This window comes from Corythoichthys intestinalis, chromosome 4 (genome assembly GCF_030265065.1).
Source record: "Corythoichthys intestinalis isolate RoL2023-P3 chromosome 4, ASM3026506v1, whole genome shotgun sequence".
Classification (NCBI taxonomy): domain Eukaryota; kingdom Metazoa; phylum Chordata; class Actinopteri; order Syngnathiformes; family Syngnathidae; genus Corythoichthys; species Corythoichthys intestinalis.
The window spans coordinates 5761352-5776670 of record NC_080398.1 but is presented as its reverse complement, the minus strand read 5'-3'; the positions used below and the strand labels follow the sequence as shown (position 1 = coordinate 5776670).

Below are 15319 nucleotides of genomic sequence, written 5' to 3'. Positions count from 1 at the left end.
ATCGCAGTCAACGGCAGCCAATTGGTTGAGGGATAAGCTAGCTATTACTTGATTTTAATGTCAATGAACTGAATTCAATAGGAACATTACCTGAAGGCAGCCATGTTGGTAGGGGAGAAAAACGAGTAGATGTCCAATCCATTTTAAATAGGAAAGTTGGCGTCCAATTAACGTTTGTTCACATAACGTTCGTTCATTTGCTGCCAACCCTCCCACTTTAAACAGATTGGACGTATATCGCCATTAACGGGCAGTCAATTGGTTGAGAAATAAGCTAGTTATGACTTGATTTTAATGTCAATCCTTTGAGTTCAATGGGAACATTACCTCAAGGCGGCCATGTTGGTAGGGGCGATTGAAGGTCTTTTGATGCTTCTGCCGTGAATTAAAATGAGTATCACTTTCAGACGTCCGTTCCATTTAAAGTGGGAAAGATGGCGGCGAATGACCATTCGTTCATTTGCTGCCAACCCTCCCACTTCAAACGGATTGGACGTATAATGCCATCAGCGGCAGCCAATTGGTTGAGGGATAAGTTAGCTATGACTTGATTTTAATGTCAATGAATTGAGTTCAATAAGAACATTACCTAAAGGCGGCCATGTTGGTAGGGGCGAAAAAGTCTTTTCATGCTTCTGACGTGAATTAAAACGTATTCATAACTAGTAGACGTTCAATCCATTTGAAGTAGGAAGGAAGCGTTCATTTGCTGCCAACCCTCCCACTTTAAACGGATTGGACGTCTGGCGCCATCAGTTTAAGTTTGTTTAAGCTCAATGACCCTAACCAGCAAATACATCTTGTTTATCTTCAATCAATTGGATCAGTTGGACCTTAACCGCGTCAACACTTTTGGACACAAAGTCCTAACCGTGTTCTATAGCATCGTCTGTAAACATTTGCTTCTCCTATCAAGTCCATATTTGCCAGGTTAGCGAACCTTCCCGCTACAAAAAGAGCCACACTGCAGACTCTTCTCTGATTCGGCGTCATGTTTGTATGCGTGGCTATTGCGCTAGTGCTGTTGGCGGCGGTTGCGCAATGCGGCCCGACTCCGCCACCGCTTGGTAGCCGGGCCGAGCTGGAAAACTTCCGCGCGGCTGTGGAGGAGCTCAAGGCCGAAAGACGAGGTGACGTATGGCCTAACTAAGCGCTTGCAAGTGCTGAGTTTGACTTGCTAAGTTTAACTTGTGTTTTTATGCTAACAGCTATGATGCTGCGTCTGGAAAAAGCGGAGAAGGAGCTGAACGCGGTCCGAGGTGAGACGCGTCTGGATCAATAAGAATTGCTGTTGACGGCGCTAGACATTAAATCCCCTTTCAAAACGGAATGGACCTGTTGCACCGTCGATAGCACTGAAATATACAGCAGGGCCAAGAACGAAAAGTGGTGTTTGCCATATGGCCAAATGGATTTTGCCATGTGACATTTTTTTTGCCATGTGGCATTTAAATGGATTTTGCCATGTGGCATTTTCTTGCCATGTGCATTTTCTTGCCATGTGGCATTTTGTTCACCATGTGGCAAAATTGATTTTGCCATGTGTTTTTTTTTTTTTTTTTTTTTTTGCCATGTGGCAAATCGGATTTTGCCATGTGTTTTTTTTTTGCCATGTGGCAACATGGATTTTGACATGTGGCATTTTTTTGTATGTGGCAAAATGGATTTTGGTTCGTGGCATTTTTTTTCTGCCATTTAAAATGTAAAATTTGGACGTGCATAGCCGTCAATGGCATGGACGTGCATGGCCTGCAAAAATGCCAAATACCAAAAAAAAAAAAAGCCAAATAGCAAAAAAATGCCACATATAAAAAAAAATACCGCATGTCAAAAAAAAAATGCAACATGGCAAAATCCATTTTGCCATATGGCAAGATCCATTTTACCACATAGCAAATAAAATGCCACATGGCAAAAAAATGCCATATTGCAAAATCCATTTTGCCATAAGGCACAATCCATTTTTCCACATGGAAAAAAAAAATGCCACATGGCAATTTGGCAAAATCCATTTTGCCACATGTCAAAAAATGCCACATGGCAAAAAAAATGCCACATGCCCAAAAAATGCCTCATGACAAAATCCATTTTGCCACTCTTGTTCATTTGTTCATGTCGTTCATAGGCCGACATGTCGCAAAAATAAGGCTAAGCCAGAGTTTGAAAATCAACGCTCTATTTAGATTTTGTTAAAATAGGTTAATGTACTTAAACCGACTGAATTCAGAGTTACCTCAAACTTCAACCCTTGCTTTAACAGATACTCCAAAGGTCGCCTTTGCTGCCTCTCTGGGAGGAAACGGCGCCCAGAAGACGACGTCTGGAAACAGAGATCTGATCTACAGGGACGTCCTGACCAACGTGGGCGGGGCTTATAACGCGGACACAGGTAAGCCCACACTGTCATCGAATACACAAGGCTAGATGTCTAAAGGCGAAATCTGCGACGTCAGTAAATAGCGACCATCTCGGGTCAGTGGACATTTATGGCATTTCAAACTCATTTGTTGGCTTGGATTAGTACATTTAAATGAAATTCATAAAAATATACTAAATATAAATAATTATTGAAAAATACAATTAAAAATCCTGAAATATAAAAAGAATAAGGATAAAAATAATGTATAACTATATATAGATTAAAAGTAGAAAATTCCCCAAAATATTTCAAACATTTTTCAAGAATTAAAAAAAATATATAAAAATAAACAAAGATAAAAATATCAACTAAAAGAAAATAATTTATACATGAGATTTACATTTATTATTATTTTGAAAATATTTATGTATTATATTTATTTTATATTTAAGATAAAATTGTCTTTAATTTTTTTTACATTAACATTGATTAATTTTCTTCAATTTCTTTCATCTTTTCTAAATTGATTATCCAATTTTTGTTATATTTTCAATTTAATTTTCTATATATATTTTTTAAAATGAAAACTATAATATTGTTATATTTTCAATTTAATTTTCTATATATATTTTTTAAAATGAAAACTATAATATAAAAAATATTTTAAAAGATTCTAATAATGAATGAAATTGCTTTTATCTTTTAATGTTAAAATCTTTTCTTGATTGAATATCCAATTTTTGTTGTATTTTTCAATTTTCAAATTTTTTTAAATATAAAAAATAATATTTTTAAAAATTATAATAATGAAATTGCCTTTTTTTAATGTTAACATCTTGTTTTATCATCCAATTTTTGTTGTATTTTTCAATTTAATTTTCTCTCTCTAAGGATATACATATTTTTTTAAATATAAAAATATCATATGAAATTTTAAAACTATAATATGAATATAAAATGAAATTGCCTTTATTCTTTAATCTGAACATGTTTTTTGACAGATTATGCAATTTTTGGTGCATTTTCAATTTAATTTTCTACACATATATATATTTTTAAATAAAAAAATATATACTATAAAAAATATAAAATCATTATATCAAAAAATATTTTTTTTAAATTATAATTAATGAATTTGCCTTTATTTTTTAATGTTAATATCTTTTTTTGATTAGGGTTATTTTTAATATATGTAACATATATATATATATATATATAATATATGTATATAATATATATATTATATATGTATTTTTATATAAAAAATATCAAATATGTAAAAAAAAAAATTATAAAAAATTGAAATAGTGAATAAAATTGCCTCTATTTTTTGTTTTTTTTTCTCATTATTATAATTTTAATGTACTGTATGTCCCCAATGCTTTTCCATTGGATGTATGTTAACCCTTTCAGAGCCAGCCCAGCCATATGTATAGTATTCACAGAGTATAGATTGGACATCTAGTGCCGTCAATTTAAATTCAGGTTTGAAAATTGGTTGAAAACTTAGCCATTTTTAAAGCAATTTCAAAGTACATGCGTCATTGAATAAGTTAATATTTAACTAACAGCTTCTGCGCAAAATGGCAGACAAGTGACAACGTAATGTAGTTTTCTACATCTATGATACCGTGGCGCAATCATTGCAGGAGAGTTCACCGCGCCCATCCGTGGCGTCTACTACGTGCGCTTCACCGCCAACGCGCCCACCGACTTCCCCATGAGCGCCGTGATGTACAAGAACGGCGGCGAGATCGAGCTGATCGCCCACGAGCAGCCGTCGGGAGAGGGCAGCGACACGGCGTCTAACGGCGCCGCCCTACTGCTGGAGAAGGGCGACAAGCTGAAAATGGTGCTGTGGCACAACACGCAGATCTGGGACAACAGCAACCATCACAGCACATTCAGCGGATTCCTGCTTTTCCCTCTGTAAGTTTACTTTCCAGCGTTTGGATTTTGTATGAAAATGATCATAATTTTCATTCATGTTCCCTCTGAAGGATTGATGAAGCTCCCAAGGAGTTTGACGTAGAGTTGGAGATGAAGAGCCTTCAAGCTTCTATGGCGAAGCTTCGAGTGGAAAACACAGGTATTTTGAATCTCTCCCCAACAACACAAGACTGTTTAAAAAAGCGTACTAATCATGGCGTGTCAACAGAACTCAAAGAACGAATGGAGAGCACCGAGACGGAGCTGAAGAAGATGAGAAGTCAGTCTCCGATATGTTGTCTAACCTTGGTAAAAAAAAAATCTTCTACTTGTTTTTTTTTTTTGGGTGGCTATTTTTGCAGGCGCGCCAAAGGTAGCGTTTGCGGCATCCCTGGGCGGTAACGGTCTCCAAAAAAACACTTCCGGAATGAAGAAGCTTCTCTTCAAGGAAGTGCTCACCAACGTCGGCGAGGCGTACAATTCAGAAACGGGTAACTGACGCGTTTTCAATGCGATGGTAATGGTGTTACTGTAAAAGTGTGTTGAGGAATTTCATCTAGAAGAACTTATTTTAGCTATTGTATACTGAAAGGGACAGACAATACATAGCATAAAAGACCTTGACATCCGACAGTTTTAATTAAATATATATACTGTAATTAGTTTTATTTCTATTTTTTCATCTTGAGTTTTTTATTATGTATTATTTTTTTAATTATATACTTTTTGAAATTATTTAATTTTCTTAATCGAATTGTATTTTAATTTCTTTTTTTCACTTAATTTTCTATGATCCTTTTTATTAAAAAATATTCTTAAGATTTTTATTTACATTTTTATTTTTACTTAATTTTCTGTATTTATTTTTATTTTTTCATTTTGAGTTAAAACATTTTTTATTATATATTGTATATTCTCTTTAATAATTATATACTTTTTGGAAATGTAATTATTTTTCTCAAAATGTATTTTATTTTTATTATTTTATTTTTGTACTTTATTTTCTAAATTAATTTTATTCTTTTTTTTTTTAAATAAAACATTTTTTCTTCATATTTGTATTTATATTTTCTATATTTACTTTTACTTCTATTTTTGTCTAGTTACATATATTTTTCATTACATATTACATTTTTTAAATAATATATACTTTTTGAAATGTATTTAATTTTCTTAAGATGTATTTTCATTATTATAATTTCTTTTTTTACTTAATTTTCTATATTTACTTTTATTTCTATTTTTTTTTATCATGAGTTTAATAGTTATTTTTATTATATAACATGTATATATATATATATACGTTTTGAACTGTATTTAATTTTTTTTTAATTTTTAATTTTCTTAAAATGTATTTTATTTGTATTATTTAAATTTCTTTTTTTACTTAATTTTCTATAGTTACTTTTATTTTTATTTTTATTATCATGCGTTATATATAAAATATATAATAAAAATAAAAAATATATATTTTTAATTATATATACTTTTTTGGAAACGTATTTAATCCATGAAGGGGTTATAATAATAATAATAATAATAAAATAGACTAAACATAGAAAATTAAAATGGAAAACTACAGCAAAAAATTTGCAAATCCATAAAAAAAAAAAAAAAAAAAAAAAATTAATTAAATATAGAAATTAAAAGTAAAAAATCCTGAAATAAAAAAAATGAATAAATAAATAATAATAATAAAAACATCGGAACCGTTTTATTTTTAATTTTCTATGTAAAAAATATTAGTTATGTAAAAAAATTCAAATATAGTCAAGTCAAAATAATTTATTAATATAATAATATAATACCATATTTTCTCAAAAACATGTTTTAATTGTTTTATTATTCTGACCATTCTATTTTTAAATAACTCGTTGGTTGCCATTGACAGCGCTAGGCATCCAATCCATTTCGATTTGTCAGGTCAGCAGTGATCCCTCCATTCATAGAGCTCAAAAAATGATCAGTTAGCATACTTTCAGTACCTGCCATTCAAGTTTAGCTGATTTTTTAGCTGTTGAGGTTAATTGAGGAGCTTGTCTAAGAAATCCTTTCCCACAGGCGAGTTCACCGCGCCGGTTCGCGGCGTCTACTACGTGCGTTTCACCGCCAACGCCCCCACCGACTTTCCCATGAGCGCCGTGCTGTACAAGAACGGCGCCCAGATCAAGCTCATCGCCCACGAGCAAACGTCGGGAGAGGGCAGCGACACGGCGTCCAATGGCGCCGCCCTACTGCTGGAGCAGGGCGACAAGCTTTCGCTGTACCTGTGGCACAACACGCAGATCTGGGACAACAGCAACCACCACAGCACCTTCAGTGGATTCCTGCTGTTCACCCAGTGAGCACCGCGCCAGTCCTCCCTAAAACTTTCATGTAACAGCCAATAAAAATACACGTTCCTTTTCAATTTCTTGCTGTCAGATGATTATGATTCATTTTAACAGTGAAAATATTGAATCCGAGTCGTACGCAGTCATAGGACAATGTACACTAACGAAGAAAGCCATTAATCGCATGGAATAACGAACCACTTTTGAAGCTTTGAAACATTTTGATAGAATTACAGAATTTACAGGCATTGATTTAAGAAGCTTCATCTGACCTTCGCTATCAACTCATGCTTATCATGGCCAAGCAACCTCAAGAGGGTGCTCTCGGAGCAGTGTTGTCACAGATTACTTGAAAAAGTAATACTGATTACGCCTTTAAAAAAGTCATCTAAAAACGTACGGTCCGCCCAAAATTTGCCAAACACTTGCCCATTCATTTCTAATGGAATGCTATTGACAGCCATGTGTGTCATTCCAATTACTTCTAATGGCAAACATTTCCCATTCATTTTCAATGGCAGGAAAACATAGGTGGTTGTGATCTTTGACCACTTACAATTACAGCCAATTGACATTCAACTTGCGCCCAAGTAAGTTGATGCCACTGACAACCACGCAACAGGACGTGTCCCCGAAATTTCCCCCAATCAAGAGGAAATGACCTGATATCACCAGTAAGTGTCCCCAAAATGTCCCCTAATCAACAGTACCAATATCAACAGGATGTGTCCCCCTGACGGAAATAGTATCTTTTCACTTATTTACTGTTGTATTACTCTAACATACCCAATATAAACTAAATAGCATTTACAGTGGGGCAAATAAGTATTTAGGCAACCACTAATTGTGCAAGTTCTCCCACTTGAAAATATTAGAGAGGCCTGTAATTGTCAACATGGGTAAACCTCAACCATGAGGGACAGAATGTGGGAAAAAAACTGAAAATCACATTGTTTGATTTTTAAAGAATTTTCACTCACTGTTGCTGGTATTTTGGCCCATTCCTCCATGCAGATCTCCTCTAGAGCAGTGATGTTTTGGGGCTGTCGTTGGGCAACATGGACTTTTGATTGCGTCAAATATTTTAACGTGATTAATTTTAAAAAATTAATTACCGCCCGTTAACGCGATAATTTTGACAGCCCTAGTTTTTTCTGATTTTGGTGATTTTTTTGTTTGTTTGTTGTAATTTTGCCTATTGTTGGGGGACTTTTGTAGCATTTATTTTTACCACAGTTTTCACAGTTTGGTGTTTTTTCTGTTTTTTTGCTGCTTTCAATTGTTTTATTGCTTTTAACTTTTAGTGCAGTTTTTCCTCAAATCAAACAGGCGGAATTCTGGAGTGACCGAATCAACAGGCCTCACTTCCCAAATTGTCGCCAGGACTCTACTCACGTGCAGAACTTGAAGAGGATCTTCTCAAAGACCAGGACGGGTCCGGTGCTGCCCAGGATGGTGAGCGGCTGGCCCGCGAACATGGAATAGGCCATACCCGTCAGGGAGGCGCCGAACAGAGATTCGATGGCGCTCTGCCAAAGACGCACGCGAAAGCATGTCTCGGAATGACAACGTCACTGCCGGGTTTGCTAGCTAGCGTGCATTTCTTACAATGTTTCCTTGGGTGGCTTCTCCTAACAGGCCGCCGAATGTGATGACGGGTGACATGCAGGCGCAGTAGAGGAAGAGGATGGAAGCTAAACACTGAAGCCTGAAGGCATCAGTCAGGTCGCTGAGCAGGAAGGGCACCTTCCTCCGGATGTCCCTAACCAGACCGCCAAAACACCTGACACAAATGTATGGAAAGCCATTTGAGTTGTTGTGGGGATGCTTTACAAGGCGAAAATGTACAGGAAGGGACACTGGAATGCTCCAAAATTAGCAGAAAGTGACCCAAAATCAGCAGGAAGTGACCACTAAACACATAAATATTATAATATCAAGAGGAACTGATCCATGTATTGGAAGTGACCCCGGAAAACCCCAAAATGTTAATGCTAACGCTAACAAAATGTGCTGCTAACCTTCCTGTCCTCTGTAGTTCCGGTCCTACGTCATGCTCCGCCTCCCTGATGATGTCAGAGCTGTGGATGGAACCGTTCGGTGCTGGAGGAATCTTCCGTTTCTCCTGGATATGCATTAGCATTGTTAGCTTTAGCTTTTAACTAGGGCTGTCAAAATTATCGCGTTAACGAGCGGTAATTAATTTTTTAAATTAATCACGTTAAAATATTTGACGCAATTAACGCACAAATGCCCCGCTCAAACAGATTAAAATGACAGTACAGTGAAAGGTGTGCTTGTTGTGTTTTTCGGAGTTTTGCCGCTCTCTGCTGGCGCTTGGGTGCGACTGATTTTATAGGCTTCAGCACCCATGAGCATTGTGTAAGTAATCATTGACATCAACAATGGCGGGCTACTCGTTTATTTTTTGATTGAAAATTTTACAAATTTTATTAAAACGAAAACATGAAGAGGGGTTTTCATATAAAATTTCTATAAGTTGTACTAAAATTTATCTTTTAAGAACTACAAGCCTTTCTATCCATGGATCGCTTTAACAGAATGTTACTAATGGTAATGCCATCTTGTTGATTTATTGTTATAATAAAGAAATACAGTACTTATGTACCGTATGTTGAATGTATATATCCGTCTTGTGTCTTATCTTTCCATTCCAACAATAATTTACATAAAAATATGGCATATTTTATAGATGAATTGAATTGCGATTAATTGCAATAAATTACGATTAATTAATTTTTAAGCTGTAATTAACTCGATTAAAAATTTTAATTTAATTTTTAATTAATTTTAATTTTAATCGTTTGACACCCTAATAATAATATATATATATATATATATATATATATATATATATATATATATATATATATATATATATATATATATATATATATATAGATGCATATATTAGGGCTGTCAAAATTATCGCGTTAACGAGCGGTAATTAATTTTTGAAATGAATCCCGTTAAAATATTTGACGCAATTAACGCACAAATGCCCCGCTCAAACAGATTAAAATGAGAGCACAGTGAAAGGTGTACTTGTTGTGTTTTTCGGAGTTTTGCCGCCCTCTGCTGGCGCTTGGGTGCAACTGATTTTATAGGCTTCAGCACCCATGAGCATTGTGTAAGTAATTATTGACCTGAACAATGTCGGGCTACTAGTTTATTTTTTGATTGAAAATTTTACAAATTTTATCAAAACGAAAACATGAAGAGGGGTTTTGAGATAAAATTTCTATAACTTGTCTTTTAAGAACTACAAGTCTTTCTATCCATCGATCGCTTTAATAGAATGTTAATAATTGTCATGCCATCTTGTTGCTTTATTGTTATAATAAAGAAATACAGTACTTATGTACCGTATGTTGAATGTACAGTGGTACCTCTACATACGAATTTAATTCGTTCCAGGACCTTGTTTGTAAGTCGAAATGGTCGTATGTCGAGCAGGATTTTCCCATAGGAATACATTATAATTCCATTAATTCGTTCCAAAGCCTAAAAACATACACTAAATTCTTAATAAATACTGCTGGCACTGTTACAAATGGCAATTAAACATAGAAAAACAAATAAGTTAAAAATAAATAATTCAGAATAATATAATAATAATAAGAAGAATTAATAATTATTCCTGTAAATAATGTAACGAATCGGATTCTAATATGGCGGACACTTTTTACTGTCCCTGAACGCACCGCGAAGCTGACGTCTCAGTGAGATAGGTCGGTGCGGTAGAGATAATACTTTCGTTTTCTTGAGAGCAGTCAACTGCTTAAGACAATGGGCGTTTTGTGTTGGATAAGTTCTTAAATAAATGATAAAAACGTGACGAAGCTGGCGATTTCCTTGGCAATGTTACCACAATAATAATTGTCACCCTAACTTATAAATAGTGGCGAACGGTGGTCGGAAGAGGACCATGGAGCTGTATTGTTGAGCCAGTTCAGGGACGCGCACCCCAAGCTCATATTTTTCTATAACTTGCATCTTCATTTCAAAGGTAAGCATCACTTTTTTCCTTGTTTCTCCAACTGTATCAACTTTTTTTGATAACTGTGTTGATTTCTCACACCAGAAAATCCACCGTGCGTTCGTTTGCAGTGCTGTCATGTCGTCGTATTTCGAGCAACTCGTCGGATGTAGAAACAAATGGCGGCTCAAATTTTACGTCGGATGTCGAAAAGATCGTGTGTCGAAGTGATCGTATGTAGAGGTACCACTGTATATATCCATCTTGTGTCTTATCTTTCCATTCCAACAATAATTTACAGAAAAATATGGCATATTTTATAGATGGTTTGAATTGCAATTAATTGCGATTAATTAATTTTTAAGCTGTAATTAACTCGATTAAAAATTTTAATCGTTTGACACCCCTACTTTTAACTAAAGATGTCCCGATCGATCGGCATCCCGATCACGTCCTTTTCAAAGTATCGGAATCGGCAAAAAAATATCGGACATGCCTTTTTTTAATATAAATATATTTTTAAATTAAATCGTTTTCTAATTGTATTTAATGTTACAGACAAAATAGTTTACACTCATCCAGAGTCTTTAGTTTTGGCTTAAAGTAGGGTTATCAAATTTATCGCATTAACGCGGTAATTAATTTTTAAATATTAATCACGTTAAAATATTCAACGCAATTAACGCATGCGCTGCACGACCCACTCACGCATTGTCGCGTTCAATCTATAATGGCGCCGTTTTACCTATATGTAGAGCTAAAAGAGCGTAAAATGAGTAGAGAGAATTTTGGCAGCCTTTGGAGCCTTTTTTTAATTGGCTAAAGCCTAACAATCCCTCTCTCAACAATTAGAACTATCGTGGGAAGCAATGTGGGGAAGAAAGATAGTAGTTGATCTTTTTCTTAACACCCTATGTTATTTCCCAACGCAGAGAAGATATATCAATTGGTGCCACTACGCACAGTCATGGTTGCACTTCCCATCATGCATTTGGGCAGAACAGTTAAATGGCTACAGTATCATTTACTGAAAGCTCAACAAATACACTAGATGGCAATATTTAGTCACAATATACAAAGTCACATTTATCCTTTAAGAATTACAAGTCTTTCTATCCGTAGATCCTTCTCACAGAAAGAATGTTAATAATGTAAATGCCATCTTGAGGATTTATTGTCATACTAAACAAATACAGTACTTATGTACTGTATGTTGAATGTATATATTCGTCCGAGTTTTATTTATTTTTTTCTTAATGCAATGCCAAAATGTATATGATCGGGAAAATTATCGGGAATGATTGGAATTGAATCGGGAGCAAAAAAAAGCAAACGGATCCGGAAATATCGGGATCGGCAGATACTCAAACTAAAACGATCGGGATCGGATCGGGAGCAAAAAAACATGATCGGAACAACCCTACTTTTAACCCTTTACAGGGCACTCATTTCGTGTCCACCCACCTGTGACGGCACGTTCTTTGGCGGTTCGATGCGAATGCTCGGGTCCCACTCGCCGGGCGGCAGCACCGTCACTTGATCCAAGAACTCATCCAGACCGGACAGCAGGTCCTTGCGGTCCTTAGCCTTGTAGGCCACGTCGTGGAAGATCTTGGACAGAGTCACATTCCCATTTTTAAAGGGACCGCTCCTTACTCACGCAAGCTTTTAAAGCCTACCTCGTCTGTCATCAGCGTGGCCATGGAGCGTCCGATTTCGTGGTACTGGGGACCTTTTCCGAACGGGCCCAGCAGAAGAAAGAGGAACCTGAGGAGCAGACGTTCGTGAGCTTCGGGCCAATCCAGACGCTACCGTAAACTCACCTGGTGGGCACGGGAACCTGCGTGAGTCCGGAGAGGAGCACGGCGGGCGCCAGGCGAACGAAGGCGACGATGGGCTTCTCCAAAAAGTCCACCTCCCCCACCAGCACGTTGGAAGCTTCAGCATCTGGAGGAATTTTCTTCATGAAGCTCATGTCCACCTGAAGCGCACGCAAGAATATTTGAGCTTAACAAGCGATTTGAGGCACTTCATTTAGACCAGTGGTTGCGTGTACCGTAAGTGGAACACGGGCGCCCTCTTGTGGTATGCTAAAGATTACAAATAAATTCGCGGCAATGCCTTTATGAAGTACAGTACAGTTCAGTAACAAGTTAAAATAAATTCAGTGCAATGCCTTTATGAAGTAAAATTCAGTAACAAGTCAACAAGTGATTTGAGGCACTTTATTATGACCAGTACACCACAGGAGCCCTCTTGTGGTATGCAAAAACTTACAAATAAATGTTCAAATCAGCTTTTTTCAATTCACGGCAATGTATTTATGAAGTACAGTTCAGTAGTTTTTTTGTTTGTTTTGGACTACAAAATGCCATTTCGCCCCTACCAAAATGGCCACCCTGAGGCCATGTTGGTAGGGGCCATTTTTTTGAGTTAATCACGAGTAGACGTCCAATCCATCTGAAGCGAGAGGGATGGCAGTGAATGAATGATGTTTAGCGCCGTCAATGGCGGCCCCAACAAACATGGCCAACCGCAGGCTATTTTGGTAGGGTCAATAAAGGGTGTTCTCAGGCTTCTGCTGTCGATTGAAATGAGTTTATCACTTGTAGACGTCCAGAAAATGCAGTTTCGCCCCTACCAAGATGGCCGCTCTGAGGTCATTTTCACGGGAGCGATGTTTTTTCATGCTTCTACTGTGATTTGAAATGAGTTTATGACTACTTAATGTCCAATCCATCTGAAGTGGGAGGGATGGCAGCACATTAACATTTGTTTAATCACTGCCAAACCTCCCACTTCGAATGGATTGGACGTCTAGCACCGTCAATTGCAGCCTAAATGTACTAGAAAATGCAGATTCACCACTACCAACTTGGTAGGGGCCATTTTTTTGTGCTTCTACCATCAATTGATATGAGCTTATCACTAGTAAACGTCAAATTCATTCAAAGCAGGAAGGATGGCAGTCAATGAATGATGTTTAGCACTGTCAATGACGGCCAAAATGTACTAGAAAATGCAATTTAATTCCTACCAACATGGCCACCCTGAGGTCATTTTCGCGAGGGCAATGAAAGGTCTTTTTAAGATTCAACTGTGATTTTATAGAAGTCCAAACCATCTGAAGTAGGACGGATGGCTGCGCATTAACAGTCGTTCAAACGCTGCCATCCCTCCCACTCCAAATGGATAGGACGTTTAGGGCTGTCAATTGCAGCCTAAATGTACTAGAAAATACAATTTCGCCCCTACCAAGATGGCCGCCCTGAGGTCATTTTCGTGGGGGCAATGAAAGGTCTTTTCATGCTTCTGCTGACCATTGAAACAAGTTTATCACTAGGAGACGTCCAATCCAGCTCGAGTGGGAGATCATGGCAGCGAATGAAAGTTTGTTCATTCGCTGCCATTCCTTCCACTTTGAATGGATTGGGCATCTAGCACCATCAGTTGCAGCCCAAATGTAGTAGAAAATGCTATTACGCCCTTACCAACTTGACTTCAGGATGGCCATGATGGTAGGGTGATGAAAAGTCTGCTTCTGCTGACAAGTGAAATGAGTTTTCATGAGATTGGACGTCTAGCACCGTCAATTGCAGCCCAAATGTACTGGAAAATGCAGTTTTGCCCCTACCAACATGGTTGCCCTGAGTCATTTTCACTGAGGCGATGTCTTTTCATGCTTCTGCTGACAATTGAAATGGCGGTGGATGATTGATGTTTATCTCTGTCAATGGCAGCCAAAATGTACTTCGCCCCTACCAACATGGCCACCCAGAGGTAATTTTGGTAGGGTCAATGAAAGGTGTCCCCACGCTTCTTGCGTTAATTAAAATTAGTTTTTCACTAGTAGACGTCCAACCCATTCGAAGCGGAAGAATTTCAAATGGATTGGACATCTAGTGCCGTCAATTGCAGCCCAAATGCACTACAAAATGCAGTTTCGCCCCTTCCAACATGGCTGCCCTGAGGTCACTTTCATAGGGGCAATGAAAGGTCTTTCATGCTTCTGCTGTGATTTGAAATGATTTTATCACTAGTAGATGTCCAATCCATCAGAAGTGGGAGGGATGGCAGCGCATTGACATTCGGTCAATCGCTGCCAACCCTCCCACTTAAAATGGATTGGACGTCAAGCGCCATCAATGGCAGTCCAAATGTACTAGAAAATGTAGTTTCGCCCCTACCAACATGGACGCTCTCAAGTCATTTTGGTAGGGGCAATGAAAGGTCCACTTATGCTTCTGCCGTCAGTTGAAATGACTTTACCACTAGTAGACGTCCAATCTATTGGAAGGTTGCAGCTAATGCCATCCCTCCAACTTCAAATGGATTCAATTTCAGCCTAAATGTACTAGAAAATGCAATTTTGCCCCTACCAATATGGCCACCTTAAGGCCATTTTCATGCTTGTTGCCATGAATAGTTTATCCACTGCCATCTCTCCAACTTCCAATGGATTGGACATCCATCGCCGTCAATGCCAGCTAATGAGTTCAATTAAAATGTTGAAGAAGCACCGATTTAGCCAAAAGCGCCAACTCACTTCGCTAAAATCCACCGCGCTGTTTTCCCGACTGTCGGTATCGGCGCCGCCTTCCGCCTTCTTGTAGTCGTTGGAGCTCCCGGAAGCCAACCGAGGGGACGTCGGACGACCTGCCGTGAGAAACGTGACTTGGTTAAGCAGACGCCGTGAGC

The 15319-nt window shown here is 37.5% G+C and overlaps 2 protein-coding genes across 5 annotated transcripts in view; one reads left to right on the top strand and one right to left on the bottom strand.

Annotated features, from left to right (window-relative positions):
* Positions 1-15319, bottom strand: part of LOC130914726 (sodium bicarbonate cotransporter 3-like) — a 41041-nt gene that overhangs the window by 18670 nt on the left and 7052 nt on the right. For all 4 annotated transcript variants that reach the window (XM_057834168.1, XM_057834169.1, XM_057834171.1 and 1 more), the window contains 7 exons: positions 15168-15277; positions 12445-12602; positions 12301-12388; positions 12086-12232; positions 8643-8746; positions 8230-8404; positions 8017-8150 (listed from right to left, as the gene is read on the bottom strand). In XM_057834168.1, coding sequence (XP_057690151.1) covers positions 8017-8150; positions 8230-8404; positions 8643-8746; positions 12086-12232; positions 12301-12388; positions 12445-12602; positions 15168-15277 — 916 coding nt within the window. The remainder of the gene's footprint in view (positions 1-8016; positions 8151-8229; positions 8405-8642; positions 8747-12085; positions 12233-12300; positions 12389-12444; positions 12603-15167; positions 15278-15319) is intronic.
* Positions 930-6698, top strand: LOC130914727 (heavy metal-binding protein HIP-like). Its single transcript, XM_057834172.1, has 8 exons — positions 930-1130; positions 1209-1259; positions 2261-2389; positions 4009-4288; positions 4360-4448; positions 4518-4568; positions 4651-4779; positions 6350-6698. Exons 1-8 carry the CDS (start codon positions 992-994, stop codon positions 6631-6633), a joined length of 1152 nt encoding a protein of 383 aa, XP_057690155.1. The 5' UTR covers positions 930-991; the 3' UTR covers positions 6634-6698.